This window comes from Crotalus tigris, unplaced genomic scaffold, assembly GCF_016545835.1.
Source record: "Crotalus tigris isolate CLP2741 ecotype Arizona unplaced genomic scaffold, ASM1654583v1 scf7180000017550.10884619, whole genome shotgun sequence".
NCBI classification, from domain to species: Eukaryota; Metazoa; Chordata; class Lepidosauria; order Squamata; family Viperidae; genus Crotalus; species Crotalus tigris.
The window spans coordinates 1,747,516-1,764,404 of NW_024096468.1; the positions used below are offsets into that span (position 1 = coordinate 1,747,516).

The 16,889-nt window shown below is 40.6% G+C and overlaps 1 protein-coding gene across 1 annotated transcript; it reads left to right on the plus strand.

Annotated features, from left to right (window-relative positions):
• The first annotated feature begins 935 nt into the window (after positions 1–935).
• On the plus strand, positions 936–16,401 carry LOC120306433 (E3 ubiquitin-protein ligase makorin-1-like). The gene is made up of 8 exons (XM_039339668.1): positions 936–1,087; positions 4,823–4,942; positions 7,393–7,715; positions 8,462–8,565; positions 9,615–9,820; positions 10,633–10,743; positions 14,890–15,034; positions 15,466–16,401. Exons 1-8 carry the CDS (start codon positions 1,011–1,013, stop codon positions 15,619–15,621), a joined length of 1,242 nt encoding a protein of 413 aa, XP_039195602.1. The 5' UTR covers positions 936–1,010; the 3' UTR covers positions 15,622–16,401.
• Positions 16,402–16,889: the final 488 nt, after the last annotated feature.

A 16,889-nucleotide genomic window follows, 5' to 3' on the forward strand; every position in this document is an offset into this window, starting at 1 on the left:
CCCTGATGGACAGGATTTGGAGCAAGCTGGACCTATTGAATCTAACATAACAGGTAAATACTGTACAATCATAGGCAGATAGTCCCACAAATAACTTGATTATGTAGGGCTTTAAAGGCAACAACTAGTACCTTGATTGAATTTGGAAGTATACTGGTGATCAATGCAGTTCACCAAATGTACTGGGATTAGGAAGATGCTCTAAAGTTTTTGAAGTGGTAGATAACTGCAAAATATTTGGCAGATTCAACTTTTACAGAGATTCACATTTGTATTTTTCTTCCATTCTCTGCCATCTCACTGATGAGACTGATCAAGCAGCTCGATTAACTATTATGAAATCCTATATGTACTGGGGGATTTCACAGTTATATTTCATGGATAAACAACTATGCCTTGATTTTCTTGCTTGGCTAGAGACTGTCTTGTCTATATGATCTTCTATTTCTTCTCACTGATCCCTTTTAGAATCCTGGTTATACTATACTAGTATTGCCTTAAAAGTAACTATTTTTGAACGAAATCCATTACTACTGTATTTTGTTTTACCTAATCCTACATAAAAGTGACACAATATTTTTGTTAGAAAACAAACCTGTTTGCGACCTGTTTTATTGTAATTTGGATTTTGCTTGGTAAAGCAAACTTCTACTCTACTAAACTTTATTTAAGTAAGTAGGACTTAAGAACAACAGAAGTTCAGGATGAATAAGCCCCACCCGTAAATACAATGCACCCCCATATGCCCCCTATGCAAAAACACGTCTGGAGTACCTACTGAAGGATTTATCACCCCGTTCGAGTATCTATTGCTCACTGAGATGCCGCGAAAATAACCTTTTCAAAAAAGAAACGAGCCACCATTCGACCGTTTAAAATAAGCGGGGTGTGTCCACCCTCCCTTCTCCAATGGGCTCTTCTTGCTAAACCCCTCCTCTGTCATAAAGTGCCTCTGGGAAGAGGGAAAGGCCAAGTAGATTTGGGAGTTTCTGAGTGTGGCTGGAAACGCGATGGAGTCTTGGCGGGCTGTAGGTGGAGGCGCTCGCCAGGCCAGCAAGAGGCCTGGATCCAGTAGGATCCCATGCAGGTAGGGCGCTTTTGGAGAGAGATCTTGAGCGCAGTCGTTTTTACTCTCGACTAGATCGCCTGGAAAGCGGGGAGTGTCTCGTGCAATGCGCTTTCTGAGAGTATTGCTTTGCAGTTTTCTAGTTGTTGTAGTCTGGCTTGGTGAGCAACCTTGCAGGCGCCAGAGCAATTGAGGCTTGGGCGCTACTGAGTAAGTGGCTGTATTGAAAATGACTCCGCAACAGTCTTACTGTATTGTATCGGGCCCCGCAGTTGAAAGCAAACTTTCTGGCTTTTGTTTCTGCTTGCATCATTTCCCGCCGAGCATCGCTCTGGGGTATGCGCGCGCAGTCCGCAGTTCGAACGAGTTGCTTCCACGGCCTCCCGATTCTGTTTGCATAGACGGGATGAGAAAGGGAAATTCTTGCTACTTTCTTAGGATCTCTGACTTGATGTCATTTTCAGGGCGCGGCCTTGTTTTTAAAAACAAGGTCCCGAGCAGTAAGGACACGCGTTTGATTCTAGGAAGCGCCCACACAAAAATGGAGGGCCTCTTCCTGTATTTCTTGTACTTGAAATGGAAAGCGTATAGCTAAAGCCACACTTGAGTTTAACTAAAGTTGGGCGGGAATCGTCCATTTTTATGGATGCGTATGTTGGTGGCTGCTGTGTTAGTAACTTGTTAGTGATAGTGGCCTCTTAACTTTGAGAGTTTGGGAAATACCAACTAGGCTTGCCAGTATTTACTCACCCTACCCGCACGGAACAGCAGAAACAAAGAACTGGAATTTCACTCAACTGCCAAGCAACGTCCATTGCTCCTCCTTACTTTACCTCGGATCAACATTCCTACCGATTGGTAGATTTAGTTTCTAGGGTTAAGCAGGTTCTTAAAAGGGGAAACTTTGCTAGATTATGAAAGTTCCTACAAAACCACCATTATCCTTAAGTGCTGATTTCAGTTACAACCACCTATCTTCAATACATATCAACATTAACTACAAACAAAAAAGTAATTCCTAGCCTAGAGCAGTGGTTTTCAACCTGTGGGTCGGGACCCCATTTGGGGTCGAATGACCATTTCACGGGGGTCGCCAAGCAAGGCTGTCCGCCATTTCTTCCCCCTTTTCTTTGGCCACGCCCGGCACCCGGTGATGTATAAGTGGTTGGGAGTCACCACAACATGGGGAACTGTATTATGGGGTCGTGGCATTAGAAAGGTTGAGAACCACTGGCCTAGAGGAAAAAGGGGGGAACCACTATTGTTATTCATATTAGGCATAGTTAACACTATTGATTAATTTACACATGTAATGCCTGCAATTATGTGTTGGTATCTTTGTGTAAAGTTCATGTCCATTGTGCTTTTGGTAGTTTTGTGTTAGTGATAAGATTTTGTCTTCCAACTGTTTTTTTTTTTTAATTTCTTGCTAATTCACTGTCTTTCATTGCTCTCCTCCTGCTCTTTTTTGTCTTATGACAATATAGTAGCCAGGTTTGGGAGAGCCTTTTCAGCTTCACAAATCAAGTGGGAACAGTTTCCCCTTTGTTTTTGCTAATTTCCTTAGAAATAGAGAAGAGATGAGAGTAAATAAGATGATGGCCGTGTAATAAATTAAAGAGCAGGAATAGTTTGGTCCACTTACTGCAAACCATTGGAGCCAAATCTGTACCCTGAACCCAAAAGAACTCAGCTGTCATTATTCAGCCAATAAAAAGCCATGGAAAAAGAATTTTAAGTCCCATATGAACAAACGTGGAATATAAATTTAATAACTAGGGTTCAGCTAAAGCAATTAGGGAGATTTTTGTCTAGCAAGGATAAACACATTTCAGACGTGACCAAATGACTGGTGGAATGAGAATTTGAAATTAAGTTTGTATTTGCTTAACTGCATGGCCACCACCTCTAGATTAAAATATTGACAATTGATTATTAGAGCCCCAAACTCTGCAGATGGAGGTTTCTCTTCCTAGGCCTCTGCTTTAGGCATACATTTTTCCAAGCCTTTTGCTCATTCAAACAATGACAAGAATTTTTTTCCTTTCTTTGATCCTCTACCAGAATGTCATTGCTTGGAATCATAGGAATGGAAGAAACCTGAATTCTGTCATTTTCAGTGCAGGAAACAAAAAGATTCTGTGGCAAATATATACCCACACTTTGAAGAAATGCCAGTCGAGTGAATGCCACATCTTACTGTAATCAGCTTTACTGTGGAACTGTTCCTATCATTAGGAAGCTTTTCAAAGCATTCTGTCTGCCCCTCCAGATAAACTAGACAGAACACAACCATATGATCTAATTCTATTTCACTGTAAAGCTAAATTAACAGAATCTTGCAAGTCTGAAAGTAGAAATCTCCCACCATTTTTTAAAATAGCCTGATTAATTTAGGCAGATACTTACTAAATTCTTTTTCTGACTGATAAGCAGCTGTGGGTGGGCATTTCTCCCCCTTTTTATTTTCTAAGCAATATACCTTCACTTTTCCCTTCAAGGTCATTCCACATAGTAGTAAATGTTCAAACAGAATCTAGCTGTAATGTGTAATACCTTTCAGATGACAGAAAATAACTTAGGGATTTTTGTGTGTGTGACGCCCTTTTGGTACTTAAAGTGTGTTGCTCTTTATTTATAATGAAGCTTCTGGATGGGATATCACAAAACCCTCAAATGCATTCAAGCATATATACATAATTAAATTACCAATAAAAACTTAGATTATGCAGTTGGCACTTTTGTTATACAAAGGCCAAATACTTGTTGGAACATTGTTGATTTAGCCTGTCATTTCATTGTTTGTGATAAGCTCTTAGTTAACAGCTGAGTGTTAAAATGTATTTTTGGTGCAATAATTTTGATTCTGAACCAGCAAATCCATATACCGGTATGTTAAAATATTACCTCTCTTTCATCGCAGATAACTAATTTTCTTTCAACACACTCTTAAGAATTAGAGTGAGCTGCTTTGCTGTGTTTGTCAAATCTATCAAGTATAAATAGAGCAATAAATATCCTTTGAATGGAGCTTTTGTGAAATCATCTCTTCGCAATCAAAAGATGGGAACAGATCTTCCTGTAAAAGTTTGATCTTTCTGGCTATTCCTATTACAATATATATCCTTTTAAGCTCATGTTGAGCTTAAAAATGGCATGTTCCCATATCCTTTTTAAAATTCCAAGTGTAACATTGAAAGATCCTTCAATCTGGTTTAATCAGGAATTTTATTTATTCTCCATTTATCTGAGAATATTCTTCATTTATTGTTTATCACTCCATTTTTTCTGTTTTCATTTTAACAAACTATTAGAGAAATGGTGTTTGTAGTAAGGATTACACATAACCCAAAATGGAATAAAGAGCTTCTCTCCTTCCTCTGCCCTTCCTAGACCTTTAGTTAATGGAAAGTAGAGGGGAAACAAGGTGTGTGATCTGAAGAAAATTGGAAACTTTTTGCCTTCTCCACTTCTTACTGAATAGGCCATATGTTAATGATGCACATTCCTTCCTGACTTAGATATCTGAGGTCTGATCTAAATGGGTAGCAATGGGATAAGCGTAATTTTCCATATTGATATTATTGTTATATATCCATGTGGGACCTGATAAATTCAAAGTTAAACAAGGATAGAAATGCATGTAAATTTAACACTGGTTGTAATATTTTTTACTAAGATACTGGCATCCAGATGGCCCTCTTAAGAATAGAATTCTGATTCCTTCTACACATTTTCTTATTATTCTGCTTCTAGGAACTTCGCCCGTGGAACATGTAGATGGGGCCAGAATTGCCGATTTTCCCATGATAGGAAATCTACCCAGATCTGCAGGTATTTCCAGAATGGATTCTGTGGCTATGGAGACTGTTGCAGGTAAACATTTTTGAAAATACATAATGTGCCTCATATCAATTAGATATGGAGTATTAGTGGTACAGAAGATGGAAAAAAGAGGAAGAAATTTGCTTTAAATATAGAACAAACCACCAGGTTCTGGAAATTCTGCCAAATCCTCTTAGGTCAGTCCTAGTTCACCAGGACTGAAATTTGATTCTTTTGGTTTTCCTTGTTTTCATCAAAACAAACCCAGGAAGACAAGTAGAGCAAGGCTGATATATGTTACTGCCTTCTCTTTTCCTCATAGTAGCTCTCTGCAATTCATATCCTTAGCTTCCCTCCCCTCAGCAACTGTAGGTACCATATCTTTCTACCTCTCGCCTTTTCTCCTTGTATTTCCCTGCATCTTACTTTCATACATGTTTCAGAATACTTTCTCCATTTCTTTTAAGCAAGAAGAAAACTCAAAAAGACTTAGCCCAGCGGTTCTCAACCTATGGGTTGCGATCCCATTTGGGGTTGAACGACCATTTTACGGGGGTCGCCAAACAACGCGATCCGCCATTTTTCCTCCTCGGGCCGGCGCCGCGCATGCGCGGCGCGTCCGTGTGACAGGAATCACCGTCACACAAAGGTTGAGAACCGCTGACTTAGCCTATATTCCACCTCAGCTACAAACTTCTGAAACAGCCTTCTAACACCTGGTGCCTTCTAGGTGCTTAGATTACTGCTCCCACCTGACAGTGAAGTATAGAAATATCCCCCAATTTAGCCATCAGTAAATCTCCAGATCTAGATAGGAAATAAAAGAGTTGCAAAGCCTTAGTGCTAAATGCTTAATACCTGATACATGAAAGACAGAAAAAGTAGTAAGTCTCCATGAAAATATTGGAAATACGTCCAATATTTGTTAGATCAGTGACACAAGTTCTGATGTAGCATTCCTTTTTTTGGCTTTGCTTTTAGTGAACTATTTCAATTTAGGTTGACTTTCCAGGATTTTACAATATGTTACTGGCTTGCATTTTTCTCTGTTGGTTAATGCTTGACATATTGAGCATTTTTGCATGTTGCATAGCAGCAGGAAAGTGCTGTTTAAGAAAATTTTTAATATACTTTACTTTAGAAAATTTGAGGGTGGGGATGGGGTAGAGAAAGGTTTCACATTATTCCATATTGCAGATAGCCAGTTAAGATTATAATGGCTTGAAGGTCAAAATAAAAACTTCAACTTTCCCACTTAGTCAACATATTATGGGTTAGCAATCAGATTTTCTTCTGGCTACTTGTATTAGGAAATAAGGATTCATATATGCTAAGCCTCAGTTTATTGAGCAAGCTAGAACGACCTACTTTGCAGATAATACTAAGCCATAAGCCATGGCTGGGTGACACATCTTGTTAAGCACAAATCATACCAAGCTTATTTTAAAGTACGAATGTGGCTTTTGTAGTCCTTTTTCAAAATGCATGTTAAAGGCATATGCTAAAATATTAAAATGAAGTGGTACTCAGAATTCCTATTCTGATTTACTTTGTGAATTAGGCAAACAAACAGCCTTTTTAAAGGGAGTTGTAGTCTTACACATAGGTTTAGCATATCATTTATCTCTTGTGCTGATTTTTGTTATTATCAGAAGGCACCGGATTAGATCCCAATTGTCCAATCCATTCATGGAAACAGCATGAATTCATAGAAAGCACTAGGATCCAAATGGGGGTAGAAAGAGTCAAGAAGCCCCTTTCAAATTTGTGTTTCTTCCCCTTTCTTGCTGCTTTAGCTCTCCTAGTTCTCGGAGCAACTTTGAAAAAGCACTGAAGTTGTTTGGGAAAGGGGAAATAGGAAGGCATGTTTTCTGACCCCTTCTCTAGCAGGAGTATTCGAAGTACAATTTGGCAATCATTTTGTAGAGCTATAATAATGAGAGTATGATAATTTAGAAACTTTATTTAGCGTATGATGAGACCATGGCAGAGGAGAAGTAAACATATACACACAATTCACGTAATTATATACAAAACCTATATGGGGACATGGCAATAGCCTCATAACTGGATGTTCAATTCAACTATCCAGGTGATTGTCTCTGGCATTGCTTTGTGCAGATCTTCTAGGGCAGAGGTCCACAACCTTTTGGGCACCAGAGAAAGTTTCTGTGGAGAGAGGTTTTTCCACGGACTGGAGGGTGCGTGGTTTTGTGTGCTGCCTGCATCCCATGGATGGGACTTTGTTTATGCAGACTGGTTGCTAGCATGCCATGGCCCAATACTGGTTCACGAACTGGGGGTGGGGATCCCTGTTCTAGGGAATCAGAGAATGCACATCATGGGCAATCTTGCACACTGTGTTTAATAGTTTGCGTATCAGCACCATAATTGCAGCAAGGAGAATTTGAAAACTAAAGTGCAAGGAGAGATATGTTTCATATGCTGTCAGTGAAATACCACTATCGCTCCACCTCACTTGCTATTCAATATTTCATTAGCTACCAGCATATCTCAGAAGCCCCAGCCTTCAGCAGGTGTGGTACAGAGTCTGCCTACCATGGACTGGAAGGAACTGGATTGTCAGGGAACCGCCGAGGGTCAGAGCCAGCCATCTTGCCAGAGGCTTCAGTTAGGAGCCGGGGAAGATCCCGACGTGAGTCTGAGCCAGCAGTCTTGGGCACGGGGCAGCTGCAAAGAAACTTTGAAAGCATGAGCATGTTGTTTGATGAGGAGGATGAAGACAAGGAAAAAGCCTTTATCCGTAAGCGTCCATCAAACTGGGCTCTCAGCAAAGAATTTGTCCCTAGGGAGACCAATGCAGGTAGGCTTCCAACAGAACTAATGGAATAAAGTTGTGTGTATTATATATTTCTTTGGAGTATTCACAGAACGCATCAAATTCCAATACCATTTGCAGCTTAGCATGTGTAGAAGCATAGTACTCAAATGAAATGTTGCATATTTTGAGCACATCATTTCAGGTCTTCTTGTAATTCTCTCTGCATTTTCCAGAACTTTATTATTTGACTGCTAATATACACTTTTCTCTGTCAAAGTATCTTCTCAATATCATCATCATCTCTAACTCAAGATTCCATTGTTTATGTTCCATTTGAACCACGAAAGCCCTTCATAGCCATCTTTTGTTTGAAGATCTTCCAAGAAAACCAAATTATATTGAAACTACTTTTCTGAGTGGCTCTTGTGTTGTAAGAGTCCATTTAAAAGTGAGCACGTAATTGAGTAACTTTAATAAAGATTTATTTAATATGCATATCTTGCTTAATATGCATAGCTTGCTCTGTATTTTGCATTAAAATAAAAGAGGCAGAGGCTAAGATCCTATCTAAACCACCCATATGAATGGCCATTTAGTCTTTCCACCACCATCATTGTGGCAACTGAAAAAAGTTCTGCTCTTCTTTCTGGTTTGTCCTTCCAGAGATACATCCTGCTAGTGCTTCTTCTTGAAGTTAAGACTTCCGGGGGTGTGCTATATGTGATTTAGACTCATTTATAATGTTACATAGAATGGATTAATGGGCTCGCTGTATTCTTTCTGCTTAGTTTCTAGCTCCCAGGAACTGAAAAATGGTACCGCATCCCTGAAGTCAGAAAGTGAATCCACCAAGGAGACTGCTTCTGCTTCTCTCCCCTCAGCAGAATCAAAGGTAGGTGGGAGAGCTGAAGATCAGAGAGAACAATAGATACTACCATCTAAAAGCATGCTGTGTTGTTTGAGTATCTTAGGACAACAATTTCATTATATATCAGTTGCATATGGAATATACAGACTATTATGTTGGGGGGGCTAAATGAAGAGCTATTGCTCCCATGTATTGAGACCTTAAAACATATTTCTTTGAAAATTCATTCGAGAGTGCACTCTGTTGATGGAAATAATGTTTCTAGAAACCACTAAACTGAACTCCTTAGCCAGCATGGTGGCTGATGGTTGGAATTACTAGAACAACATTTGCAGGAACCAGCCTTGCCTTATATACATCCTGTTTCTCTCCTTCCTTCTGCATATGCCTTAAAATCAGGTTCTACAGGCTATGAACAAGTTGGATTAGGCAACCTTAAGAAAGGGAGAAAAATGGAATGGGTAAGGAATAGATCAAAGTGAGGGAAAGAAAAAGGACAAAGGAGTGATTAAATAGGAAACAGAGGAAATAAGTGAATGAAAAATTCCCGAGAGGCAAATGATGGTGATAATGCAGTACAAAAATATCTTGGTTTTGGTTTGTTTTTTTTTAAATTACTCCACATTTCTTTGTGTCAAAATACATTTACCAAAACAAAGCCTAATTATTGTGGAACTTCCCTTCCTTTATAACTTTTGGTTGAAATTTATGAAAATTGCAACTGAATACAATGAGGGGTAACAGTTTGCAGAAATGAATTCATCCTATTGAAGGGTACTGTTCTCTTGTGGCTACTAAATTCTGCCTAATGTTTTTGAAGTAGCAGGCTTTCTTTTTTTCAGGAAGAGCTGCCAGTTAAGACAAAGATGGGTATGACAGCATGAGTCTTGCCCCAATCATCCTACCACTCATAACTTTCCTTTTATCTAAAGCTCTAATAGATTATATAGGAAAAATGTTCCAAATTTAAACTTGTGAAAAAAGCAATACAAAAAAAAAAAGGATCTATAGAGTAACAGCCAAGATCTGTTTTGTCTGATTTTACTCTTAAACATTCTGATGATCTTTTTTAGGCAGCTGGTAGTTCAGCAGCAGCAATAGAAGCTGCAGTGGAAAGGAGCAAGGATGTGGTATGTGGTATCTGCATGGACAAAATCTCTCAGAAAATCTTGCCCGAGGAACGTCTGTTTGGCATTCTTCCCAACTGTACCCATGCTTATTGTGTGAGCTGTATCCGGAAGTGGCGGAAAAGCAGAGACTTTCACAGTACAGTGATAAAGTAAGTTTTGCATAGTAATTGCAGGCCTCCTGCTTATATAAATGGAATCTTTATGGAGGTTAATATTTATTCTTGTTCCTGGCTAGTACTGAGTACCCTTTAAGCTTGCATTTTCACTGTCTGTCATGCTTGGATGAGAAGCTTTTAAATCACCATACTGTACATTCCTTTTCCTATTGCACTCGAGTGACTCGCGGACATTTTGAAAAGCCTTTGTCCTGTACACTGGCAAAATAAAACGTGCTAGAAGGAAAAGGACAGGCTTGCAGTAGTCCAAACTTGAGACTACCAGAAAACGAGTAATTGAGCAGACAGCCTCCCTGTCCAGGAAAAGGCATAACTGATGCACAACCTGAAGCTGAGCAAAGGCCCTCCTAGCCACTGCTGCACCTGCTCTTCAGAAGCAGGAGGCATGAGTCCAGGAGGAGCCCCAGGTTATGTATTGGATCTGTCTCAGGAAGGGCAAGCTCATCAAAGATGATAAACTCCTGGATAGAGAGGGCCCACCCACAGCCATTCCATCTGTTCAGCCCAAGTCTGTTACTCCTCTTCCAGGCTCCCACAGCCTGCTGGCCCAGTGAAAGAACATCCGTTGCGTCACTCACTTTACCAGGGATTGGGATATATTGTATAACTCGGTATCATCAGTGCACTGGTGATACCTATCCTATGATAAATAAATTTGCTTCTGCTTCACTGTCGATGATATTAATACAAATTGAAATTCTGAAGACACCTGGTCTTGTTTAAATCTCCAAGGCTTTTAATACTTATATTGATAGATGAATTGTATCATTGTATTCAACTTCCAGAGGTTGCCCAGAGTGCAGAGTCACATCAACTTACTTTATTCCCAATAAATATTGGGTTTCTGATGCACAAGAGAAAGAAAAACTGATTGAGAAATTCAAGGCTCGGACTAGGTAAGTAGCTACCTCTCTGATGAGTTACATAATGTTGATGCTTGAGGTTCATATAGTTAAATTGGAGGACTTGTGATTTTGAATTATTGTTTGGCTTTTTATTTCAGCTCTCCTTTCAATCTTTTATGCTGTTTTGATAGTCACATTAATTTTGTTGTTAGCTGTCTAGAGCAGTGATGGCAAACCTATGACTGGCCATTTAAAAGCCCAAGGAATTGTGGCTTACTTTAGATAAGTGAAAGGGGATGGAGTTCCTTCCGAATTTCCCTAAAATGGTTACTATAGAGGAAATTTTATGTACTATATATGCGTGCATGTAATGTTCCTGTCACTGTTAAAAGGATGCCCTATGGCAGTGACCCCAATTCTGCCTGTTTTCTTTCCTGACAACCAGTTTGGTCTGTTGCCGTGATTAAGATGCTGGATTAGAAGCAGGGAAACCTGAGTTTTATTCTTGCCCTAGGCACAAAAGCCAGTTGCATAACCTTGAGCCAATGACTTCAGCCCTAGGAAGAAAATAATGGCTAAATGCTTAGAAAATTGCAGAGACTTGTCAGTGTATTTTCCAGGAATTGGGTCTGGCTCAAAGGCGAAAATGAACAACTTTTCTTACACAAAAATTATTTGATTTATTTAAAACCCTAGGACAGTGGTGGCGAACCTTTTAGAGACCGAGTGCCCAAACTGCAACCCGAAACCCACTTATGCATCACCGGGTGCCATGTGGGCATGGCCATGGTAGTCATGGCAGCATGGGTGGGCATGGCCAGGGTAGGTGTGGCCACATCAATGTTGCTCCTGAGGAGGGATGCCTTTGGGGGCCGGGCAGGGTTGGGGGAGATCCAGGGGGTCTCTGGCGGGTGGGGCAGTTGGCAGGAGGCTCATCATCTTGTTTTGGCAATGAGCCAATTAGATCACAATAGGAGTCAGTTATTGATGTTATATACTGAAGCTGAGAGGAGGTTGGGTTTTTTGGTGTTCTTTCATTTAGTGAGCTTGTAAAACGTAATAAAATTAAAATCATGGTGCAAAGAGTTGACTGGTTGCCCAGAAAGCGATGTAAAATAGTATTATTAAGTGAAGAAGCCTATAGTTATAAAGAAATTAGAAGAAAAATTGGTGGAAACTTAACCAAAGGTGGCATTTCTACTGTACACTTTTCCCCAAAGGTTTCCACAATTTTGGCCACTACTGTATGAGGGGGGAATTAAACAATGAAAGCAAGGTGTCTTGGATTTTACAGGTTGTTAGAAAAGTACTCATTCATTTTGCCAGATGCTGAAAATAACAGAAATCTGAAGCAGAATGTTTGTACTAGCACAGTGGTTCTCAACCTGTGGGTCGGGACCCCATTTGGGGTCGAAAGACCATTTCACGGGGGTCGCCAAACAACGCAGTCCGCCATTTTTTCCCCTTTTCCTTAGCTGTGCTACTCCCTTTTATTCTATTGGCTTTTGAAAGCCAATAGAATAGACTCTCTTGAATAGAGTCTAATTCTATTGGCTTTCAAAAGCCAATAGGAATTGTCCAGGCTGTCTCTGCCCTGCTGAGCCCGCCAAAAGTCCCATTCTGCAAACGGTGCTGCACCAGTTGAGTAGTCCTCGACTTACGACCGGTTGAGTAGTCCTCGACTTACAACCAGTTGGGGGTTGCGGCATTAAAAAGGTTGAGAACCACTGTACTAGCAGATGTAACTGATATAAAATCTGGACGAAGAATGGTCAATAAAGCATTCTTGGTTGTCTATTTTATCTTTCCTAATAAGCTGTAACCAACTTCTTCACTTAACTTTGCAAAACCTGTGGGTTCCACGCCATTCCACATACCTGCTAGAAAGCAGCTGCAGTCTGAGTACTCTAACTCAGGGCTTTTCCAGTCACCTAGCAAGGTGTCAAAAACTTGATGACCCCACCCTCCCAAAAAAGGAAAAAAGTGATAAAGTACAGTAGTCCTCGACTTACAACAGCTAACTTAGTAACTATTCGAAGTTACAAAGGCACTGAATAAAGTGGCTTATGACCATTTTTCACACCTGACCTTTGTAGTATCCCCAGAGTCAGGTGCCTTCCTCCTTCTCGTTCCCATCTCCTTCCTCCCTCCCTCCCTCCCTCCCTCCCTCCCACCTCCTTCCTTCTCCCTCCTTCCCTTCTTTCCTTCCTCTCTTTCCCTTTCTCCAAAATGCAAACATGTGCGCCTCCTCCTCCCCCTGCCTACAGTGAATGTCTGCAAAGCGCAAATGAACAATGCATTCTCCCTGCGTCCTCCAAAGTGCAAGTGCAAACACCGCCCTCCTTTCCCTGCCTCTTCCAAAGTGCAAAGCCACGCATCCCCCTCCTCCTGCCTACAGCGCAAATGGGCACTACATTCCCCCTGCCTCCTCCAAAGTGCAAACACACACACATCCTCCCCCACCCCCACGAGCTTCTGCATAGCGCAAATGGACTCCATTCTGCAAGCCAAGTTAGGACAAGAAAGGGGACGGGCACAAACTTATGTTTTTGAATGGCAAATTCGCGTGAAGGCACCTCCCGGCTAAGTTTGATCCATAAGGCTCAAAGAAGTTTTAAAGCGCAGGAAAACTCATTCCAGAGAGCAAAACCTTCTCAGCTCCCCCCATCCTTTGCTCTCTAGCTGTCATCTGATCTTTCCTGGAAGGAAAGACAGCCCAACTCCTTGCCTTCCCAACACAAACATTCAAAGGGGTGTCTGCTTACACTGCGCACCTCTGCCCTGCAACTAGTTAACTCTGGAAAGTTTTTCCGAAGAGCAAATCTCAAAGAGTCTTCTTCGGTAGAAGCGGCTGAACTGGTTTTGCAAATTTGAGCTACAACTTTTCCATCACAGCCCGAGAGAGGGTCACTTCGGAGGGGGGGTGGAAAAAAACCCCAAAAGGAGTATCTGCCTTTTTGTTTGCTGTGGCACATTCCTTTCTCCTTCCTGCCTTCAGCCAAGTTGGAGCTTTTTCTTTCTTTTTTTTCCCCTTTGGAGGCGCAGATTTCCCCCTCCCAGTAAGGTACACATGTAGCAGATAAGTCCAACCACTTCCTCAACTCTAACCTTCTTTTCACCACATGGTCCTTGGCCCTCAGCCTCGCTCTGCGTGGAGAATGGAGCCCCATCGGAGGCTTCCTGGCTAAGGACGGTGCCCAGCAGCTGCACTGGAGAGGTGGAGGGGAAGAGCCTGGCCCCACCTCCTTCTGGGGCGATGGCGCGCATGCCCACAGGGACGGCTCTGCGTGCCACCTGTGGCACGCATGCCATACGTTCGCCACCCCTGCCCTAGGACAATAATCAGCTTCAAAAATCTGTGATTCAGTTGTTGCTGGACTAGAATTATAAAGACTCAGGGCCAAATTCATAGTCAGCTCTGGAATCTTATTAGATAATTTTGGGTCAATCAATATCATTTAACTCCACCCCCCACCCCATAGGATTGGCATTTGTATAAAATTGTGAGAGGAAGTACTATGTAGAGCATTCTTGGTTTCTGAAGGAGAAGCAAGATATGAATAGTTAGATAGTACAGGTAGTCCTCGACTTACGTCCACAATTGAGCCCAGAATTTATGTTGATAGAGTGAGAAATTTGTTAAGTGAGTTTTGCCCTATTTTACAACTTTTTGGGGCCACATTTGTTAAGTGAATCACTGCAGTTGCTAAATTAATAACATGCTTGTTAAGTGAATCTGGCTTCTCCATTGACTTTGCTTGTCAAAAGGTTGCAACATGACACTGGGACACTGCAACTGTCATGAAGCAGTTGCAAGCAACTGAATTCAGTCTGATCACGTGACCATGGGGATAAGTCTGAAAAATGGTCACGTCCCTTTTTTCAATGCCGTATCTTTGAATGGTCACTAAATGCACTGTTATAAGTTGAGGACTACCTGTATTCCCAGCTATCACATGTTGGTAGGCTACAGGTTGAGAGAAGTTCAATTACAAATTTAAATCAATTTGTGATCTCTTTGGCTATGACCTTTAATAATTGGGAAAAAATGGTTAATAGCATTATTTTGTAATTAAGAGTTTAACTCGGTGATTTAGCTGATAATGCGTTGTGATATATCATTTTTGTACGTTATCTACAAATTAAAAATATATATACCTGCTGCTATTGTTCTAATAATTACTTTGTTTCTCTTAGCAAAATACGATGCAAATTCTTTGTCCGAAGCAATGGTCACTGTCCCTTTAAATCAGAATGCATCTATCTGCATGAACTTCCTAGTGGCCAGCTTCCTGCTGCAAGGTTGCGACAGAGACCTCATCGGCGGAATCGGTCACCCTTTGTAAGTGAAACTACTTTCATATCGTTGAGATAAGGTGAAGCACTTCAGCTATTTGCTAAGCAATAACATCAATTTCAGAGCTGACTCCAGGCAGTTCTATTATGTAGCCTAGCTCAGTTTGGCATTTTCATAATTCTCAATCTCATTCCAGGCTGGGAATTCTGGAAATTTCAAAGACATCAAGTTGGACAAGGATGCATCATGTAAATACATTATTTTGAGTTCCATAATGTTGCAATCAGCCTTGAGCCAATCTTTGGTTATTCCACATATATTTTGTTTCCCTAAAAGTTGCAGATGAAGTTCGTACTACTTACTTGAAAAACATCATTGCCTTAATTTGTATTTTCAATCCTAAACCATTTTTTGACAGACTGGTGGAGAGATTTTATGTCAGTGTGTTATTTATTTGTTTTTCTGTCGTATCGCAGGCCTACAATCCATCTCCATCTGACAGCTCTGAAGAGGAGGATGAGGATGTGGATGTGTGCCTTATTCAGTGGGCTCTTACCTTTGCGCTGTTGCACAAAGATACAAACTTCGACTTTTCAGACTTTCTCTGGGATTCAAGTGATTCTTCTGATTAGATGATGGTGTCCTCTTCAGAGGCAATGTGTAACAGGCTCCAGGAACAATGTTGATGAAATGTAAAGTGGTGCCTTGGAGGATGGGTGCGGGATGAAAGATGTCTTTATTAGTAATAAGCTTAATGGCTTTTAGTTTTCTGTCGGATGTATTTTGACTGGAACCCATAAGTTGGAAGAGAACACAATGCAAGGATTCCTTCTATATTGGGAAAGGCCTTCTAATCCACCAGGCAAGATAATTGCTATCACCACTGTCAGCACATGATGTACATTTCACCAATTGCACTGCTGTGGCCCTAACCTTTCCTTGCCTTAATTGTTGCATTTTCTGCATTCCCTCCCACCCTTATAGCTGATCATGTATTGAATTTCCCAATATGTCATGTATTACAGCCTTACAAGTGTCCTATGGAAGGATGCTTGGATCTTCTGATTTTGCATGTATTCTGGAGAAGTGATCACCTGTGGTCACGCTGCTGCTTATTTGTTTCCTCAGGAAAACTGGTTTGCTGAGCAATGCTATTTACAGTAGGCAGTATCTGCAACTCACTATTATATAGCAGTGCTGCTAGGTATCTATATAGTAGGCCTAATTTTGGGGGGTGGGTGGGCATGGGAGAAAGTATAAATCTTGAATTTTTAGTATTGGTGCAGTGATCAATTAGCAGTGGAGGCTTAGAATTGTAGTTTAAACCCTTATGATAAGGGATTAGTAAGCCCCTACGTATTTTTTAATTCCAGAAATATCTGGAGATCATGAAATAAAAAGAAATATGCAAACATTTGTTATAGTGTTTTTTTTTCTATCACATCAAATGATATCACATCAAACTTCTGTTTTCAAGAAATACAAACAAAACATTCTGTCTTTTAATGTCTCCCCCCAATGTTTACTGTATTTTGTCTTTTTTCTATTTTAATACTGAAATACATTGTTGAAGAGATGACAAAAAGTAACATTTCATAGTTCTAAAGAGTAGAGCTTAGGCAAGCTCTGAAAATTATTTGGAGGAAATACACTTGGTTTATTAAAGTAGCCTAATTTTTGGTCTGGCTTCCATAAGAACCTGAAAAATGTAGTTGCTTTAGGGAGATGATTTACTAAAGATAAGTAAAACGACTCTTAAAGCAGCAGCATTTTTTTTCAGATTTGTAATGAAAAGCAGAGAGGTTCCTGTGCTTCTTTAGGTCTGAAATAGTTCTTCCAAATCATTTTGAAGCAAAGAAAGCTAGCACAATTGGATATGCCTGCAAAAACAAACAGTTGA